Here is a 21260-nt window from a genome sequence, read left to right as displayed (position 1 = left end):
GAGACTCTTTCACCCGAGGCCCATGAAAACCTGGAGCCGGCCCTGACAATTGGTCACAGAGTTAACCTCACAATAGGGGTGAGACCTAGGAAAACCATGAATGGAAACTAAAAAGACAACCTAACAACCTGGCTCTAAGACATTTTAGACGGATTAATCAAAAGTGGAAATAGGACACTGGTGAGAGAAAAAAAAAATATAAGGTTAGCAGGGATGTGAGGTGAAAGGGCATTATAGGAATATACTAGGAGGCTCACCTAATCTGATGGGGCGCAATAAGGGCGAAATAAGCGCCAGAAACGCGTAGGAGTTATTTTTTATATCACGAACATGTGGTTTTCAATTGTTTCACGTGTATGGAATAAAATTTTAAGATTTTATCTCTTTTCTTTATTTTTTTTGGACATACCATCTTCATGCTGATGACACCCATTTATACACATCTTCTCCTGACATCAGCCCCTCATTACTACAAAATACCAGGAATTGTCTGTCTGCTTTCTCTAACATCATGTCCTCCCTCCATCTGAAACTGAATCTCTCAAAAATGGAATTTCTCATGTTTCCTCCTTCTACTAACCTACCTATACCCAATATAGCAATCTCCTTGGGTGGATCAACCATGACTCCCAAACAGCACGCTCGGAGACAGAACATTCCTTTATTCCATATATCTAATCACTCGCTCACTCATGTTACCTGTATCTTTAAAAACATCTCTAGAATCCAACTTTTTCTCAACTTTGAAACTGCAGAAACTCTTATTCAATCTCATCTGGACTCCTGTAACTTTCTACTGATCGGTCTCCCTCTGACCAAACTTTCTCCTCTCCAATCCATCCTGAATACGGCAGCCAGGGTTGTATTTCAGTCCAGCCGCTTTACCGATGCCTCCATTTTGTGTCAGTTATTGCACTGGTTGCCCATCTGCCACAGAGTACAATATAAACTTATCTCTCTCACCCACAAAGCTTTCAACAGTTCAGCACCACCATACATCTCTTCCTTCATCTCTGTGTACCACCCTACCCGTGCTCTCCGTTCTGCAACAGATCTAAGACTAACATCCTCTATAATCTGAACCTCACACCTCCATCTCCAAGAATTCTCTCACGCTGCACCTGTTTTCTGGAATGTACTACCCTGAATGATTCAGTCAATACCTAGCCACCAAATTTTAAGCGTGCTTTAAAAACACATCGCCTATCACCTCACCTCACTAATCTAACTCTTTCCTGTTTCCCCTTCTAATTTTCCCTCAGAGTCTGCTCCCTCCTACTCATCTGTCTCCACATCCTCCATGCTCCCAATAGCACTTGGTAACTGCACTTAGACAGATACCGACTGATGACCGGATCCTGCAGCTTTATATGAAAGCCCCTATTTATTACACTGATGGCAGCACCGTACATGACGAGCGCGGTCTACCTATTGTGCCCCCTATTTCCTTATAGATTGTAGCTTGTGAGCAGGACCCTCCCTCCTCCTGTCACTGCTGAGCTGTGCGTTACTTTGTGTTGTCTTTGTTCTCTGTACATGTCCCCCTAATTGTACAGCGCTGCAGAATATGTTGGCGCCATAGAAATAACATTATTATTATTACACCCAGCACAGGAGAGTCCTGCAGACACTGAGGCCCCTGATCATGTGACCCCTGACTCCTCCCCTCCTGTGACCTCATCACAGGTCCTGTGCCACAGAACAGCCATATATCCAGTGTGCGGCTCTGCAGGTGGAGGTATGTGGAGATTCCCCATTACTATTAACCCCCTCAGTGCTGGTGACCTCTCTACTCTCCTTCCCATATAACTTACTGATGGGGGTTTCTTCTCTTTCTCTGGAGCCAAAACTTCTGTTATCTCCAGGACCACCATCAGGGCATTACCGCTCTTACTGCTGTATGGGGCCCGGTGAACAGCAGTAAAGAGCTGGGGCCTGGTCTGGATTTCCCCTTCTTGTGCTTCTGCTCACCGGGCCCCGGAGTATTGCACGCTGTTGTGCCGGCAGCAGCGTATTTCTCGGCACAGGGAGCTTCTGCCTTGGAACTCTCACAGCTGAACAGCTGTGCAGCTCCAAGGGAGGCCCTCCGCCTTTAATGTGAAGCGCTGGAGTTGGCGCATTTGAGATGACGTCATTGCATACTCGCCGGCATCAAGCGCCAGGATGCCAGTTCGAAGGAGAGCTGCACCTGCAGGGGATTCTATGAGAGGTAAGTATGAAAACTTTTTTTTATAGAATTAATTAAATGGTCTTGGGGGGCAGAGCATATGATAAACTGGGACTGGGTAGTGGGCAGAGGCATATGATGAACTGGGACTGGGTAGTGGGCAGAGCATATGATGGACTGGGTAGTGGGCAGAGCATATGATGAACTGGGTCTGGGTAGTGGGAAGAGCATATGATGAACTGGGACTGGGTAGTGGGCAGAGCATATGATGGACTGGGTAGTGGGCAGAGCATATGATAAACTGGAACTGGGTAGTGGGCAGAGCATATGATGAACTGGGACTGGGGAGTGGGCAGGAGCATATGATGAACTGGGACTGGCTAGTGGGGAGAGCATATGATGAACTGGGACTGGGGAGTGGGCAGAGCATATGATGAACTGGGACTGGGTAGTGGGCAGAGCATATGATGAACTGGGACTGGGGAGTGGGCAGAGTATAATGATTGAGTGGGGGGTGAGGAGAGCACATGATGAACTGTGAGTGGGGGGTGAGGAGAGCACATGATGAACTGTGAGTGGGGGGTGAGGAGAGCACATGATGAACTGTGAGTGGGGAGTGGCGAGAGCACATGATGAACTGGGGCTGGGGAGTGAGCAGAGCATATGATGAACTGGGACTGGGGAGTGGGCAGAGCATATGATGAATGGGGACTGGGCAGAGTATAATGATTGAGTGGGGGGTGAGGAGAGCACATGATGAACTGTGACTGGGGGGTGGCGAGAGCACATGATGAACTGGGAGTGGAGGGTGGGGAGAGGACATGATGAACTGTGAGTTGGGGATGGGGAGAGCACATGATGAACTGTGAGTTGGGGATGGGGAGAGCATATGATGAAGTAGGGGTGGGGTGAACACATGATGAACTGGGGGGTGGGAGAGCATATGATGAACTGGGAGTGGGGGTGAGGAGAGCACATGATGGACTGGGGGGTGGGGGGAGCATATGATGATCTGGGACTGGGTCTGGAGAGAGCACATGATAAACTGGAAGTGGGGGTGGGGAGAGCACATGATGAACTGGGAATGGGGGTGGGGAGAGCAAATAATGACCTTGGAGTGGGGGGTGGTGGGAGATAATGAAATAGGAGTAGAGAGGGGGAGCAAATGAAGAATGGGGGTGGGGAGAGCAGATGATGAAATGGGAGTGGGGTGGGGAGAGCAAATGAATTGGGAGTGGGTATGGGGAGAGCAAATAATTAATTGAGGGTGGGATAGTGCAAATAATGATGAGTTGAGCATGCGGATGGGGAGAGCAAATGATAATGAATTGAGGGTGGGGGACTACAAATGAGGATGAATTGGGGATGGGAGAGAGAGAGGACATGACAAAAATGAATTTGGGCAGAGGAGGGCATGTAAATATAATGAGTTGGAAGAGGATGACTGAGTGTGACTGGTAATGAATTGGGAGAAAAAGTACAGGTTCTAATTCATTTATTTATTAGGTGGGGAAAGTGGCTATTTGCAGTTAGTGGGGGCACAGTGGTGGATTACAATTTAGATTTGGAATGGTAGGTTGCATAATAGCTAATTATATAATAATGGTGGGCGCATATATGTATTCAGCTGAGTAGCGTAGAAGTTGGGGAATGTGCTCTAGATAACTGTGCTATTTTATGCAGAGACGAGTCCTGGCTGGAAGAAGTGATGGCGGTCTGTGCAGGATGAAGGAGAAAAGAGAAGATGAAGGACTTCAGCTAGAGATGTCACTGGTGAGTCAGTGTGTTACCTGTACACTGACATTATACACTGTATAATATGTACAGAGTTACTGTAAACAATGGTACTTATGGTAATATTAGTATTGTGTTTTTTTTATTAATGATCAGTATTGTAGTATTCGGTCACTATGTGATGTCAATATGTGGTTTCGTCATGGTGTGGCAGTATTTGTCCCTTGTATGTGGTATTATTCAGTCACTTTGTGATAGTAATATGTGATCTGGTCATGGTATGTTGGTATTTGTTCCTTGTATGTGTTATTATTCAGTCACTATGTGTGGTAATATATGGTCCAGCCATGGCGTGACGGTATTTGTCTCTTGTATGTGATATTATTGGTCATTTAAAAAAATGTATGTGACACATTCCCTTAAAGAAAAATAAATAAAAATATACCTAAAAAGAGGACTGGATATTTTAATGTAGACGGCAGATTCTGGGGGACGGACATAAAGCACATGGCGTTCAGGCCGCGCTCCATCTTTATGACACATATCCCGCTCTCAGTGTCTTCATCATCCTCGACTTCTGGTATCAGTGACAGAGCTGCCTTCATACAATATTACATGTTCCAGTCCATACTGTCACACCGGTGACTCGCAGAAGAGGTAAGCGCCTCCCTGCTCACTGTGGTCACCGCTCTGCTCCCGGAGAAGATTGAATATAAGTTCCAGCTTCCAACATTGATAAAAAAAGTTTTTATTGTTAAAATGACAATTCCATATGAAAAGATGCGACCAAAGCAACGCGTTTCCAACGCTCAATGCGTTCCTTGTCAAAGCTACATGATCACTGAACAAGCATGATGAAATACAAAAAACACACCAATACAAATAGAGATGCCAATAGAAGATGAGAAAAATGACATCATACATTTGCCGGTGAATAGAATAAATCCATATATAAAACCATATGCAATATACATAAAATACATATTACATGCAAACAGATGAAGAACACATTTTATACTAATAGTAATACATTAATTCACTCTGCATATTCAGGCCGTTAGGATGGCATGTGTCAAGGTTCATCATCCAATATGCTTCGTGGCTTTGCAAGCGTTTTCCCAGATTTCCTCCTCTGTGGCTGTGAAAAATTCTCTCAACACCCATGACCTGGAGTGAGGACACACTCCTATTATGGAACTGTATTAAATGCCAAGAAGAGTAAGAAATATTGCGATATTTTTCAGAAACATTCATTATATCAGAAATGTGCTCAGAAATCCTTTTTTATTTAGCTTTCTAATCATACAACCCACATACATTTTGTCGCAAACGTTACAATTAATTTTATAGATTACATGATCACTATTACAATTAATAAATTGGTGTATGTGAAATGATTGGGATTTATCTGTGTTGCAAAAGTTTTTTGTTACCTTAACATACTGGCAAAGATTAAATCTGTTTTGCCCACATTTGTAAAATCCCTGGCAATCTAGCCAAGTATGGCGTTTGTGCAGAGGATTAATCATTGAGGGAGACAAAATGTTTCCTAACGTTTGTGCTCTCTTTGCTACCACTTTAATGCCTGGTGACAAAATTTTGGCTAGTTGTAAATCATCATGTAATATGGGTAAGAATTTTAAGACAGTATTTTTGATTATATAAAACTGTGGACTGTATTGGAGAGATAGTGTGACCTGTTTATGATTATGACATTTTTTAGTGCTACTGGTATTATTAGTTGCCCGTCCACTGTGGATAGCCTCTATTTATCAATTTATTTTTACAGTGAGTTATTTCCTTATTTAAATTCTTGGGTTCACTACAGTTACGTTTTATTCTAGTCATTTCTCCTATTGGGATGGATTTGATTGTATGAGCTGGATGTCCCCTCCTGGCGTGGAGAATCGTGTTATCTGACACTGGTTTGGAGAACGTGCATGTCGATATCCCCCATTCGGTTCCTTCTAACTGTAAATCCAGGAAGGAAATATGCATTGAATGAAAATTATATGTGTATTATTGTTCAAATATTCTATGAATAATGCTATAACAGAGCTATCCCCTTTCCAAATAATAAGCTGGTCATCTATAAATCTACCATACCAATGAATGTATCCCAAAGAAGGGTTGTCAGAGGAATAAAGAAATTTGTACTCCCAGTAAGAAATGACTAAGTTAGCCAATGAGGGGGAGTATTTCGCCCCCATAGACACACCCTTACATTGCAGATAATATTCCCTTGAATATACAAAAAACATTTTTTGACATAAGAAATACAATAACTTGTTTGATGTAATTACATAAATCTGTAGTATAGTTGCTGAAGCTGGTAAGATGGTATTCAATTGCCAACAAAACAACTTCTTCTGATATACTTGTATATATCGAGAAAACATCGCAACTCAGCCAGGTAAATGTACACTACCGTTCAAAAATTTGGGGTCATTTAGAAATTTCATTATTTTTGAAAGAAAAGCACATTTTTTTTCAATGAAGCTAACATTAAATTAATCAAATTAAATGTGGTAAATGACTATTCTAGCTGCAAACGTCTTGTTTTTATTGCAATATCTACATAGGTGTATAGAGGCCCTTTTCCAGCAACCACCACTCCAGTGTTTTAATGGTACATTGTGTTTGCTAACTGTGTAAGAAGGCTAATGGATGTTTAGAAAACCCTAGAAAACCCTTGCACAAGTATGTTAGCCCAGCTGAAAACGGTTTGAGTGATTTGAGAAGCTATAAAATTGACCTTCCTTTGAGCTAGTTGAGAATCTGGAACGTTACATTTGTTTGTTCTATGAAACTCTCAAAATGGCCAGAAAAAAAGAGAACTTTCATGTGAAACTCGATGGTCTATTCTTGTTCTTAGAAATGAAGGCTATTCCATGTGAGAAATTTCCAAGAAACTAAAGGAGTAGGGTGTGTACTACTCCCTTCAGAGAAGAGCACAAATAGGCTCTAACCAGAGTAGAAAGAGAAGTGGGAGGCCCCGCTGCACAACTGAGCAACAAGACAAGTACATTAGAGTCTCTAGTTTGAGAAATCGACGCCTCACAGCTCCTCAACTGGCAGCTTCATTAAATAGTACACGCAAAATGCCAGTGTCAACGTCTACAGTGAAGAGGTGACTCCGGGATGATAGCCATCAGGGCAAAGTGGAAAGAAAAAGCCATATCTGAGACTGGCTAATAAAAAGAAAAGATTAATATGGGCAAAAGAACACAGACATTGGACAGAGGAAGATTGGAAAAAAGTTTTATGGATAGACGAATCAAAGTTTGAGGTGTTTGGATCACACAGAAGAACATTTGTGAGACGCAGAACAACTGAAAAGATGCTGGAAGAATGCCTGTCGCCATCTGTCAAGCATGGTGGAGGTAATGTGATGGTCTGGGGTTGCTTGGGTGCTGGTAAAGTGAGAGATTTGTACAAGGTAAATGGTATTTTGAATAAGGAAGGCTATCACTCCATTTTGCAACGCCATGCCATACCCTGTGGACAGCGCTTGATTGGAGCCAATTAAATCCTACAACAGGACAATGATCCAAAGCACACCTCCAAATTATGCATGAACTATTTAGGGAAGAAGCAGGCAGCTGGTATTCTATCTGTAATGGAGTGGCCAGCGCAGTCACCAGATCTCAACTCCATTGAGCTGTTGTGGGAGCAGCTTGACCGTATGGTCCGCAAAAAGTGCCCATCAAGCCAATCCAACTTGTGGGAGGGGCTTCAAGAAGCATGGGGGGGAAATGTCTCAAGATTACCTCAGCAAATTAACAGCAAGAATGTCAAAGGTCTGCAATGCTGGAATTGCTGCAAAGGGAGCATTCTGTGACGAAAGCAAAGTTTGAAGAAGAAAATTTTTCTTTCTAATAAAAATCATTATTTTTAACCTAGTCAATGTCTGGACTATATTTTCTAATCATTTTGCAACTCATTTGATAAATAAAAGTATGAGTTTTCATGGAAAACACAAAATTGTCTGGGTGACCCCAAACTTTTGAACGATAGTGTACAGTCCCATGTAATAGTGGATAATTGGCTCAAAGCATCCCTAGAGTCTTTTAAGATTCCAGTTATTCTTTGTACTAGAGGTTAAAGGAGATTGTCCAGCCTCCTTTGCATGTAATATGTATTTTATGTATATTGCATATGGTTTTATATATGGATTTTTTCTATTCACCGGCAAATGTATGATGTCATTTTTCTCATCTTCTATTGGTGCCAGAATCACGTGATTCTTATCTCTATTTGTATTGGTGTGTTTTTTGTATTTAATCATGCTTGTTCAGTGATCATATAGCTTTGACAAGGAACGCATTGAGCGTTTGAAACGCGTTGCTATGGTCGCATCTTTTCATATGGAATTGTCATTTTAACAATAAAAACTTTTTTATCCACATTGGAAGCTGGAACTTATATTCAATCTTCTCCGTTTTGCAAGTGATCTCTTGAGGTTCCATGCTCCAGGACGCCAAGGAGTGTGGGTGAGCTGGCTCTTTTTTTCTTTCTTCACCGCTCTGCTCCCCCCAGACTTGGAGACTGCTCTGTAGTGATACCTGGTGACTACAGGCGGCCAAGCCTATCCTCACCATCTAGTAAATACCCAGTAGTCACTTAGTTACGCCCTTCCAGGGTAAGCCCGGCCCATGAGTCCACACCCACCAGTTTAAGGCTATGTTCCCACGATCACGATGCAGAAATGCTCCGAATCTTTCCTGAGCATTTCTGCATCTCCCTGGCAGAAAAAACGCATGCGGATTGTACATGCGGATTGTACATGCGTTTTCCTGCCAGGGACATGAGGAAGTGAAGCGGTCTTCACTTGCATTTCCGCATGCATGTTTTCAAGCGCTTTCCAAGCGATTTTAGCATCACTTGGAAAGTGCTTGTCAACTTGGTCACACTATATAAATCCATATAAACTGCATTTATATAGTGTGACCGAAAGAATGGTAAAAATAAATATTATACTTACCTTCTGATGGCCCCCGGTGTCTTTGTCCTGGCTTGCCGGCAGCTTGCGGTAACTTAAAGGACCTGCCGACGTCAACGGTTGCGTGACCTGTCACATGACTAAATGACGTCACAGCAGGTCCTTTAGTCTACAGTGAGCTGCCGGCAAGCCGAGACAAGGACACCGGGGGCCATCAGAAGGTAAGTATAATATTTATTTTTTATTTTATTATTTTTTTCACAGGTTCTATGGTACCCGGGTCTTGAGGAGAGTCTCCTCTTCTCCAAACCCAGGTACCATCCGCACATTGAAACGCATGGAATCCACATGTACAGATCCAGTGATGCGGATTCCATGCGTTCCAATGCAAGTAAATGGCGGCGAAAACGCTGCGCTTCCGTAAAATAATTGGTAGTGCTGCGGATTTTTCCGCAATGATAATCCGCAGTGGAAATTTCCGCAGCATGTGCACAGTACATGCGGATTATCATTGGGGAACATGGTAGATCTTCTACCAAGAGTTTTTTAAGCGTTTGTGCAGCGGAATTGCCGCTGAGGAAAGCTTAAAAAATGGATATTGGGCATACAGCCTTACACATACAAAGAAAGAATACGAAAACTACACTTTATATTTCCTCATATGTTTACCCCTATTGTGATGGGTTTACCGCATCAGAGAGGGTTCAGAAGACCACGCTGTCTGATTTCTTGTACTCCTGCACTGATTAGAAGCACTTCACCTTCATATTACACGGTGCAGGTTTCTGCTAGCAGTGCAGGGGTTAATCTGTTCTGTTTTGAGCTCCTGGAAGCTTTTCTGCAGTGATGCTCCCAGCTGTTCAGGGTTAGCCACTCTCCTCTGCTATATATACTGCCTCTGGCATGCAGATATTGCCAGTTTGTTCAGTCTACCTGATTCTGGAGCTGGATTTTTGGTTGTTTTGCAGAGGTGTTTTTCTATAGACTTTTGCTTGGTGATTCTTCTGTGTGCATCATCCTCTCCTATTTTGCTTTTCTTCCCGGTGTTCCACTTTTTTTTGTGAGTGCATATTTGTATGTTTGGTATTTTCATTTATCCCTGTACATCTTCCCTTGTTAGTCTGGTTTGTGTAATCCTATACACTACAACTCCCCACTTCCCTGGGTGGGGGAGGGGAAAAAAATAAGGGCTGATTCAGGAGATCAGTAAAGGCCCCGTCACACTAAGCGATATCGCTAGCGAGATCGCTGCTGTGTCACGGTTTTGGTGACTCACCAGCGACCTCACCAGCGATGTCGCTATGTGTGACACTTTGCAACGATCAGGCCCCTGCTGTGAGGTCGCTGATCGTTGCAAAGTGTCCTGGACCATTTTTTGGTCGTTGGCCTCCCGCTGGCCAGCACACATCGCTGTGTGTGACCAGCGGGACCAATGATCTGGCTGGTAACTATGGTAAACATCGGGTTACTAGGGGCACGCGCGCACTTAGTAACCCGCTGTTTATCATAGATACCACTCTGCTACTGTGAGCGGAGGCTCCAGCGCACGGTAGCAGAGTGGTATCCATGGTAAACAGCGGGTTACTAGGGGCACACGCGCACTTAGTAACCTGATATTTACCATAGTTACCAGCCTGCTCCTGCTTAAGCAGCAGGCTGGGAACGGGAGCAGGACATCGTGGAACGATTCTTTCCACGATGTCGCTGCTCCCCTGATCGCTGGTGAGCCTGCCTGTTTGACAGCTCACCAGCGATGTATTAGCGATGCAGCAACGATCCCTGACAGGTCGTATCGTTGTCGGGATCGCTGCTGCATCGCTTAGTGTGACGGGGCCTTTAGGCACGGGGCCCAGCTTCTTCACCATAATCCAAGTAATCTAGGAAGCAGGAATATCTAGGGAGTCCTTAGCTTTAGGGAGAGTGAGCGAGCCCCTAGCCCTGGGATATCTTCCTACTGTGCTGTGACACCTATTTTGTCAAGTAATTGTATTCTTGCATGGGATTTTTATGGTGTTACATCGTCATCTTCTCCCCATTCAGGTCCCTACAATATTGGATCCTCTCAGCGGAGATCTTCTATATAAGAGAATTTTCCTGATTGACCTGTCAAAGATGGATAGGGACAGGGACAAGATGGCGGAGAGGATATTACACCTCACCCTAGAGATTCTCCTCCTACTTACTGGAGAGGTGAGAGATTCTGATGATGTCACATTACATCAGTCTTATCTATGGGGAATAACATATGGACAGACCTGGAGAGGTGAGGACTCTGGAAATGTCTGTAGTGAGATTTATTAATGTGTCTCTCCATAACCAGGATTACACAGTAGTGAAGAAGACTTCTAGTGAGTGCTGTCAGGCCCCTGTGTCTGCGGTACGGGAAAGACCCCTGAGCCCAATCACGGATCCTCCACCTCTCTCCGTGATACATGAAGACATCAAAGACCAGAAGATCCTAGACCTCGCCTACAAGATGATTGAGCTGCTAACTAAAGAGGTGACAGTGCTGGGAATGCTGGGACATTATACAGTAATGCTAGTAAGGGATCGGGGGATGATGGTATCATTATATGTGTCAGGTTCCTATAAGGTGTCAGGATTTCACCATCTATTTCTCCATGGAGGAGTGGGAGTATTTAGAAGGACACAAAGATCTGTACAAGGATATCATGATGGAGGTTCCCCAGACCCTCACATCACCAGGTAATAGACAGGACTAAATACACACAGCCTATAATTATCTGTATGTAAAGAATGAATTCAGTCCCTGTATGTGTTTCCTCCAGTTCTATCCAGTCCGATTACAACCCCAGAGAGATGTCCCCGTCCTCTTCTTCCACAGAACTGTAAACAAGAAGATCTCAATGTTCCTCAGGATCATCAGGTAGATGGAGAGAAGGTGTCATGAAATCTCCCCTATGATGTGTAGAAGGCTTTGAAGGTTTTGCGTTCAGTCTTGTTTTATCCACCAGTATTGTACTCTGAATGACCAGTTAATTAAAGACACTGGTTCTTTCATAATTTTAGTTTCCGCAGATGGAAATTAGACCAATGACCCCTGAGTGAAGCAGAAAATTAAGTAATGAAAAACAAGAGTACCGTAATCTGAGCAGCTTTGAATGAGGCACAGTCATTGTTCCTAGGGTCAGCACCAGCATTTCAGAAACTGCCAACTTTGTGGGATTTATACAAGCTGTTGTGACAGGAGCATACAGAAGAAAAACTTCCATTTAAAGGGGATCATGACAATGTAAACAACGTATCAAGAACCGTTCTTAGGGACACGTGGTGCACATTTCTTGCAAATTGCACGGAACCAGGAATAGAATATGAGTGAACTGATCATTTAATTCTGGTAATAATGGATTAATAGCGCAAGGATTGTTTTCTGTGCACATCCAGTGTCCTCTGATACTCGTGTATGGGTGTTTGGAAACTAGAGCTTACCTAAGCATTGTGGACGACCAAGTTCATCACTTCATGACAGGTGTTTTACCCTGTGGTAGAAGGACAATGCCCCATGCCACAAGGTTTTGTAAAAAAGTATCCAACAACAAATTTCTGAGATTCTGATGGCCACAGAGGTTTAATGCTCTACTAGATGGGTGTCTTTAATAAAGAGGCCATTCAGTGTATGTTTTATACTTGGTGTAGATGACAGGATAAAGCTGATCATAGACATTAGATGTTGTCTGGATCTTCTCACAATTTTCTGGTTGTGGAGATTGTAGGGTTAGAATTAGAAGCCGACAGATTGAATTTTTTCAAGGAGACCAGCAGCTATGTGATAACTATTGCTGTCATGTCATTTGTGGTCGTTTTGTTAATTTATAATATTTTCTATTCTTTCACACAACTTTTCCATCTGTCTGTGACTTTTACAATCTTTGTTTCAGGGTAAAGATCTGCCCCATATTAATACTACAGAGACATATGTGAGGGGTGATGAGCGGTGTAAAGAGGAGATTCCTACAGATAACTGCACAGGTGAGTAGAGACCACTAAATGCAGAGGAGTCACAGATTTTATTCATCCAGATGCTGATACAATTATATGATGAATTTTTAGTGTTTATTACTCAGCATTTTTATACTTGTTATATTTTTTTATTTTTACTGCATTGTTTTTGCAAAATTTCATTGGGCAAAATTGAAATGATGCTTTTTAGAATAAAAAGAGAGAGATAATCTCCTTACATTGTGCTCCGGATGTACAGAAATATGATTGCTTCGTCCAATCACTGGTCACAGCAGCGATGCATTGGTCACCGCTAAGGTCAGTGAGAGGCTGAAGTGGTCCAAATTATAAGGTGAGTATGCCTTATTATTTTATTGTACGCCCGACCATAGTTTTTCCAATCCATGAGATATAATAATTTTACTCCGGATCTCTTTACATTTATTTTACTTGAACCTGAATTCAGGATAAGGATTAGAAGACTCTGAGATAACAGCGAGATTCCCAGGAAAATGATTTAAGTCTATTGACTTAAGATGAGACACATGAAATAATAGAGAATCTGCAAAGATGCTGGAATGTGCAGTTTGTAGCCCATGCGATTGTTCTGATTAATATTTTGAGTAGATTCAGCCCTTGTCTCTTTGGAGCTGTTCTGTAATGCCCAGCAGTCGGGCCTCCACCAATTGATACTGATGGCCTTTTTAACCCCTTTAAAGCCCATGACGTACTAATACGCGTCTGTGCCCTGGGCTTTAAAAGCCTGACCCGTATTAGTACGTCATCGCGATCGCGCGCGCACACAGGCTGTGCGGGCGCAATCGCCGCCGGGTGTCAGCTGATTGTCACAGCTGACACCCGGTACTATGTGCAGGGAGCGGTCCCGCACCTCTCCCAGCACATTAACCCCCGCAATGCTGCGATCGAAGTCGATCACAGCATTGCGGTGGCAAGGGGAGGTGATCGGTATACTCACCTCCTCTTCCGGCCTCCAGCGCTGTATGCCGCGGCTTCCCGGGTGTTGCCATGATGACCCGATGTCGTCATGACAACATCCGGGTCACCAGACATCAGTAAGATTGTTTGGACATGCGCAGTGCATCTCCAAACTATCTTCTCCCTGTCCAGCGCTGACTGCCTGCATGCCACAGGGATGGTGCTGCATTCCTGTGCCATGCAGGCGATCAGAATAAAAAAAGTGAAAGTCCCATAGTGGGACAAAGTAAAAAAGTAAAAAAACTCCCAGAAAGTGAAAAAAAAAAGAAAAAAAAAATTGTAAAAATATAAAAAAAAATAAAAAAATAATCCACTAAAAATAAAAATATAATGTACCCATCAATAAATATTATTATGAAAAAAAAAAAAAAAAAAGTACACATATTTGGTATCGCCGCGTCCGTAACGACCTGACCTATAAAACTGTCCCACTAGTTAGCCCCTTCAGTAAACACGGTAAAAAAATAAAATAAAAAACAAAGCAAAAAACAATGTTTTATAATCATACCGCCAAACAAAAAATGGAATAACACACGATCAAAAAGACGAATATAAATAAAAATTGTATAGCTGAAAACGTCATCTCGTCCCGCAGAAAACAAGCCACCATACAGCTCCATCATCCGAAAAATCAAAAAGTTACAGCTCTCAGAATAAAGCGATGCAAAAAAATATTTTTTTCTATAAAATAGCTTTTATTGTGTAAAAGCGCCAAAACATAAAAAACGATATAAATGTGGTACCGCTGTAAACGTACTGACCCGAAGAATAAAGCTACCTTATCAATTTTACCACACGCGGAGTAGAATAAAAAAATATAAAAAAACACAATTCCTGAATTGTTGGTTTTTGTTTATTCTGCCTCCCAAAAGCTGGAATAGAAAGCGATCAAAAAATGTCACATGCCTGAAAATAGCACCAATAAAAACGTCAACTCATCCCGCAAAAAACAAGCCGTCACATGACTCTGTCGGCCAAAATATGGCGATGCAAAAACTAGGTTTTACAAAATATGTGTCTTTTAGTGTGTGACAGCTGTCAATCATAAAAACGCGATATGATTCTGGTATCGCTGTAATCGCACCGGCCCGAAGAATAAAGTAATCTCATCACTTATACCGCACGAGGAACGGCGTAAAAAATAAACGCTAGGGCTGGGGTTGGGGTTGTGCTAATGTTAGGGTTGGGGTTGTTTTTTTTTTCAAAAGTAAAAAAAAAAAGATGACGATATGGCAACTAGTGTTGAACGCAAGTGCTGGCTACTTGAGTTGCATCGGGTGCTCGGGTATGCACTGAGTATCGCGGGTGCTCGAGTCTCTGCCCCATATGCTTCGCGGCCAAAAAAAACTCGCGGGGATTGCCTGCCATGCACGAGCAATCCCCGCATGTTTTTTTTTCCCACTTTTTCATTTTTACGAATCAATTTGTGAAGCACTTGGGGGTTCCAAGTGCTCACTATGCATCTCGATAGGTGCCTTGGGGGGTCTAGTTTCCAAAATGGGGTCACTTGTGGGGGAGCTCCAATGTTTAGGCACACAGGGTCTCTCCAAATGCAACATGGTGTCCGCTAACAATTTGAGCCGATTTTCCATTCAATTTGTTAGCGGACACCATGTTGCATTTGGAGAGCCCCTGTGTGCCTAAACATTGGAGCTCCCCCACAAGTGACCCCATTTTGGAAACTAGACCCCCCAAGGCACCTATCTAGATGCATAGTGAGCACTTGGAACCCTCAGGTGCTTCACAAATTGATTAGTAAAAATGAAAAAGTGGAGAAAAAATACTTTTTCATTTTTACGAATCAATTTGTGAAGCACCTAGGGGTTCCAAGTTCTCACTATGCATCTAGATAGGTGCCTTTGGGGGTCTAGTTTCCAAAATGGGGTCACTTGTGGGGGGTTTCCACTGTTTAGGCACATCAGGGGCTCTCCAAACGCAACATGGTGTCCGCTAATTATTCAAGCAAATTTTACAATCAAAAAGTCAAATGGCGCTCCTTCCCTTCCGAGCCCTGCCGTGCGCCCAAACAGTGGTTTTTCCCCACATATGGGGTATCTGCGTGCCCAAGGGAAATTGCACAACAAATTTTGCGGTCCATTTTTTCTTGTTACCCCTGCGAAAATAAAAAAAATTGGGTCTAAAGTAACATTTTTGTGAAAAAAGTTAAATATTCATTTTTTTTCTTCCACATTCCAAAAATTCCTGTGAAGCACCTGAAGAGTTAATAAAGCTATTGAATGTGGTTTTGAGCACCTTGAGCGGTGCAGTTTTTAGAATGGTGTCACTTTTGGGTATTTTCTGTCATAAAGACCTCTCAAAGTGACTTCAAATGTGATGTAGTCCCTAAAAAAATGGTTTTGTAAATTTTGTTGGAAAAATGAGAAATCGCTGGTCAACTTTTAACCCTTATAGCTCCCTAACAAAAAAAAAATTTGGTTCCAAAATTGTGCTGATGTAAAGTAAACATGTGGGAAATGTTATTTATTAACTCCTTTGTGTGACATATCTCTCTGATTTAAGGGCATAAAAATTCAAATTTTGAAAATTGCTAAATTTTCAAAATTTTTGCCAAATTTCCGTTTTTTTCACAAATAAACACAAGTGATATCGAAGAAATTTTACCACAATCATGAAGTACAATATGTCACGAAAAAACAATCTCAAAATCAGGGGGATCCATTGAAGCGTTCCAGAGTAATTACCTCATAAAGTGACAGTGGTCAGAATTGTAAAAATTGGCCTGGTCATTAACGTGCAAACCACCCTGGGGGGTAAAGGGGTTAAAGGACCATTCATCAATATCTTGTGACCGAACAACCCCTTCTAAAACACATTTTAGCTGCAACCTGCAACTTAATAATGACCACACTTTTAGGTTAACGTTAAAGGAGAAACTCTTGGACTTGCTCCTATCAGCTGATTTCTTTTTTATATTACTATACTCTTGCCAGATATTATTGAAATGATCAGAAATAACCCTAGGAATATCAACCTTTACAGATAAGAGGTTCAACCATGATTTTGTCATGAATCGGCTTAGAAGATTGTTCAAGTGAAGAAAGATCAAGTCTATAGACCTGAGCCTCCAGAAATGACCACTTATTGATTTGACTGATATCTTATGATGCAGTCTGATATGTGCCGTGATATATTCTGTAGGATGGAGTGAATAATTCCAGTTTAATCTGATGGTGGTAAAGGTATTTCACCCATCCATACAATATCCTATAAAGTCTGAAAGCAAATTCATGACAGTCTACAGAGAATCATGGGTTTTATTGTGAATAGCCCACGCCATACACAATGGATGCTGACTCTCATACAGCTCTATCAACGTAAAAATAAAAAAGTTATGCATTTCATAAAAAGTTAACTGATTTCTTCAACATTGATAATTTTTTTAAACCACTAAAATATAAGTTTGGTTTAGTCATAATTGTATTGCTCTTAAAAACCATGTGAAATCCATTTTTACCACTCATTGAATACCATGACAAAAAACAAAAGTTTTTTTTGTCTTTTTACCATAAAACATGATATGGAAAAATGAAAATTGGCCTTGTCTTGAAGATGTTAATCAACTCCAGAGATACCATCTCTGCAGACTTATGAGGGAGAGTGAATGCCCACATCTGAGGATCCTCCTGCAACAAAGAAATACTAAGGGTTGTTGTGCAAAGGCAGAAGACGATAATTAAAATAGCCATAGCACAAATGTATTGGTAATCTCCCAAAAAATCAATTAGATATATTTATCCTCTGCTTTAGATACAGGAGCTAAAGTTTCAGTATTAAAGGGAAATTACCAAAGTTTCAATTTGTTTGGCCAATTCATGTTACAAATGCTATTTGCATTTGTGAATTGCATGGCCAACTGTGTTCACAGACAGTGATTTCTGGAAGTATCCCTGATCCCAAACAGTGATTTGCTCAACTGAATCATGTCTATTTTTAATGCAGTGCTGTCATAGGACCCGTAGATCATGAGAATCCCAATATTGACTGTTGGCTTTGTTCCCAGTGTGAATGGATTTCTCCAGGATCTTCTGATGATATTATGTAGTGTAGATGGTCGTATATTCAAAGCTGAAAGAATCCATGAACTTGATCCAAGATACATTGCATACAAGTGTGAAAAAGCACATGGAACTTGGTGCAGGCCAAAGCAGACAATTGGTCAAATGGACTTCTAATATTCACCATTTAACAATGATTTAGACTTCATTGCAGGGAGTCTCCAGGTCATCCCAGGAATTAGTCTTTGACTGGCAGGTTTCAGCTTATGACAATAACTAGGTCAAAAGATTGAGTTGTGTCATAGCCAATAGTCAGGCAGATGGACATCTAAGCATGGAATAAACCATGAAGCAAGTTGGAAGCAAACTAAGGTCAATTTAAGCAATAGGACAACCCCAATTCCAAATAAGTTGGGACACTGTTCAAAATGTAAAGAAAATAAGAATGCAATAATAGGGAAATCTCTTATAGGCATATATTCTTCATAACGAAACATAGAAAACAGATAAAAAACTGAAAGTCAGTCATTTTTCCATTTCATTTGTAAAAAATTAACTCATTTAGAAATTGATGGCAGGAACACAGCTCAAAAAGTTGGGCCAGGGTCGTGCCTACCATTGTGTAGCTTCCTATCTTCTTTTTACAACAGTCTGTAAATGTCTAGCAAGTGAAGGAGTTTTGCTGGAGTTTTGGGAGAGAGTAATTTTATCCCAATCTTGGCTGATTTATGATTCTCTGTAGTCTTCCTTCCCCGATATTTAATTTTATAATACATCAAATATTTTCTACTGGTGAAAGGTCTAGTCTGCACATGGCCAGTTCATCACCCGAACTCTTCTTCTGTGAGTCCATGTTGCTGTAATGGATGTAGTATGTGGTTTAGCATTGTCTTGCTGAAATATGCAAGGCCATCCCTGAAATAAATGATGTCTTACTAAAACCCCTATATGAAGGCTCGCTCACGCTTACGTATTGGTCCCATTATCATCCAGGAGAGTGGGATGATTTTTTTCTCACTTGTCATCTGTGTGCTGTCTGTATGCAATCCGTTTTTTTACTCAGTAGCTTTTGATCATCTACAGTTTCCTATGCTACAGAATTGTAATGTATCGGTAAAAATGGGATGCCATACTGATGGTCCGAACGGCATGCAGTTTTTCTTTCTTATACTTTCTGATTTCGGGGGGGAAATTGCAGCATGGTAGGAATTTTTTCTTATGCCGAATACAGCTGAGAAAAAATACGCAGATCTGCACTGCGTCATTGAATAACATTGGACCAAGAGCAAACCGATTTTTTTTATCGGATTGTACTAGTCTGATTTATACACAATTGTGAGAGTACACTAATGCTCAGCATTTAGAGGGCATTCCAAAATGTGTAATCTACCTATGCCACAGGCACTAATGCAATCCAGTACCACCAGAGATGCAGGAACTGTGTGCTGATAACAAGTTGAGTGGTCCCTTTCCTTTGAGTCCGCAGAAAACAGCGTCCATGGTTTCCATAAAGAATTTTAATCTGATCATGGAACAGTTTTACATTTTTCCTCAATCCATGTTAAATGAGCTTTGGCCTAGAGAAGACAGTAGTATTTCTGGATTGTTTTGCTATAGGGCTTCTTCTTCGAATGACAGAGCTGTAACTTTTATTTGCGAATTGCATGGTGAACTGTGTTCACAGTTCTTTCAGTTATTTCTGAAGTATTCCTGAGCCCACACAGTGATTCGCACAACCAAGTCCTGACAGCTTTTAACAGAGTGCCACCTGAGGGCCATTAGATTACTAGCATCTCATTTTGTGTATATGGATTTGTCCAGAATTGCTGAATTTTTTGATAATGTTATATGCTGTAGATGGTGGAATATTCAAAATATTTGCAATTCTACATTGATGAACATTTTTCTGAAATTGTTCCCTAATTTGTAGATGCAGTTAATCACAGATTGTTGAACCTCTGACCATCTTTGCTTCTGAGAGACTCTGCCCCTCTATTATGATCTTTTTATATACAATCATGTGAATTGAATATTGACCCTCAAGCTGTCTTTCATTAGTGGCACTTACTTTACCTGCCTTTTGTTAACCCTGTCACAACTTTTTTTGATATATTGCTGCCATCAATTTCTAAAGGAGTTAACTTTTTCAATCAAATGGAGAAATATCTGCCTATCAACTTTTTGATATGTGTTTTATATTCTGTTATGAAGAAAATGGCACTCCCAGGCCATTTTCCCTGTTTTCTCGATTTTGTTTTTTTCTCCCCTTCTTCCAAGAGTTCTAACTGTTTTTATAGTTCCATCAATACAGCCGTATGAGGGCTTGTTTTTTTGTAGGATTAGTTGTACTTTTGAATGGCTGTATTGATTTTGCCACATAGTGTACTGGGAAATGGGGAAAAAAATTCCAATTGCGGTGAAATTGCAAAAAAGTGCAATTCAACAATTCTTTTTTGGGCTTTTTGTTTATCAAATTCACTATATGGTAAAACTGATCTGGCAATATGATTCCCCAGGTCAGTTGTTGAAAAAGAATCAGAAATTAGTATAAATAAAAGGTTTTGCTTTTGTCGCCATTTTCCGAGACCCGTAGCATTTTCGTTTTTCAGGATCTGGGGCTGAGTGATGGCTTATATTTTTGAGTTGATGTTTTTATTGTTACCATTTTAGGGTAGATACGATGTTTTGATTTCCCCTTATTGAATTGTATTGCAGTTTTGCGGCAGCTAAAAACATATTTCTGGCATTTTGATTTTTTTTCTCGTTACGCTGTTTACCGATCACAATAATTTTCTTTATATCTTGCTAGATCGGACATTTCTGAATGCAGCAATACCAAATAAGTGCATTTATTTTAAATGTTTTACTTTCAATGGGGAAAAAGGGGGTGATTTAAACTTTTGTGGATTTTTTTTAATTATTTTCATATTTTTTTAAACTTTTTTTTTCTCACTTTTTACTTTATTTAATAGTCCCCTTAAAAGACTTGAAACTGCGATCGTCTGGTCGGCTGTGCTATACATAGTGGCGCTCCAGCATTGCTATGTATAGCAGAAATCATGATGTATAAATGCCGGCCTCAAGCCAGCGTTCCGAGGAGTACCGTAATGACAGCTTTGGGGGTCTTCTGCAGACCCTTGGCTGGCAACCCGAGATCAAGTCACGGGCGTGCCAATGGAAGCGTGGAATAATGTGTGACCCGCCAATCCATGTTAAATTCGGCTGTCAGAGATTAACAGCGGGATTGAACACATTAATAGCCGCAGGCGGAGCACACTTCACCTGCCGCTGTTAAATGTACATGAAAGCTGATTAAATCAGCTTTCATGTGTGAAGAAAGATGTGAGCTCAGCGCCAGAGCCCGTATCAAAGTCAGGGACAAGACATATGCCGTAAATATACGTCATTTGTCCTGAAGAGATTTACAAATCATTGCATTCTTGTT

The 21260-nt window shown here is 41.4% G+C and overlaps 1 protein-coding gene across 1 annotated transcript in view; it reads left to right on the top strand.

Moving 5' to 3' along the window:
* The window catches only part of LOC141272089 (oocyte zinc finger protein XlCOF8.4-like), a 198167-nt gene that overhangs the window by 171680 nt on the left and 5227 nt on the right, over positions 1-21260 (top strand). The window contains exons 3-6 of the mRNA XM_073682396.1: positions 11164-11343; positions 11426-11549; positions 11633-11730; positions 12743-12833. Of these exons, the coding sequence (XP_073538497.1) occupies positions 11164-11343; positions 11426-11549; positions 11633-11730; positions 12743-12833 (493 nt within the window). The remainder of the gene's footprint in view (positions 1-11163; positions 11344-11425; positions 11550-11632; positions 11731-12742; positions 12834-21260) is intronic.

Source organism: Phyllobates terribilis, unplaced genomic scaffold, assembly GCF_046119375.1.
Source record: "Phyllobates terribilis strain yellow unplaced genomic scaffold, ASM4611937v1 Scaffold_5__5_contigs__length_657084704, whole genome shotgun sequence".
Lineage (NCBI taxonomy): Eukaryota > Metazoa > Chordata > Amphibia > Anura > Dendrobatidae > Phyllobates > Phyllobates terribilis.
Note: the sequence above shows the minus strand (reverse complement) of the source record. Positions and strands in the feature narration are given on the sequence as shown.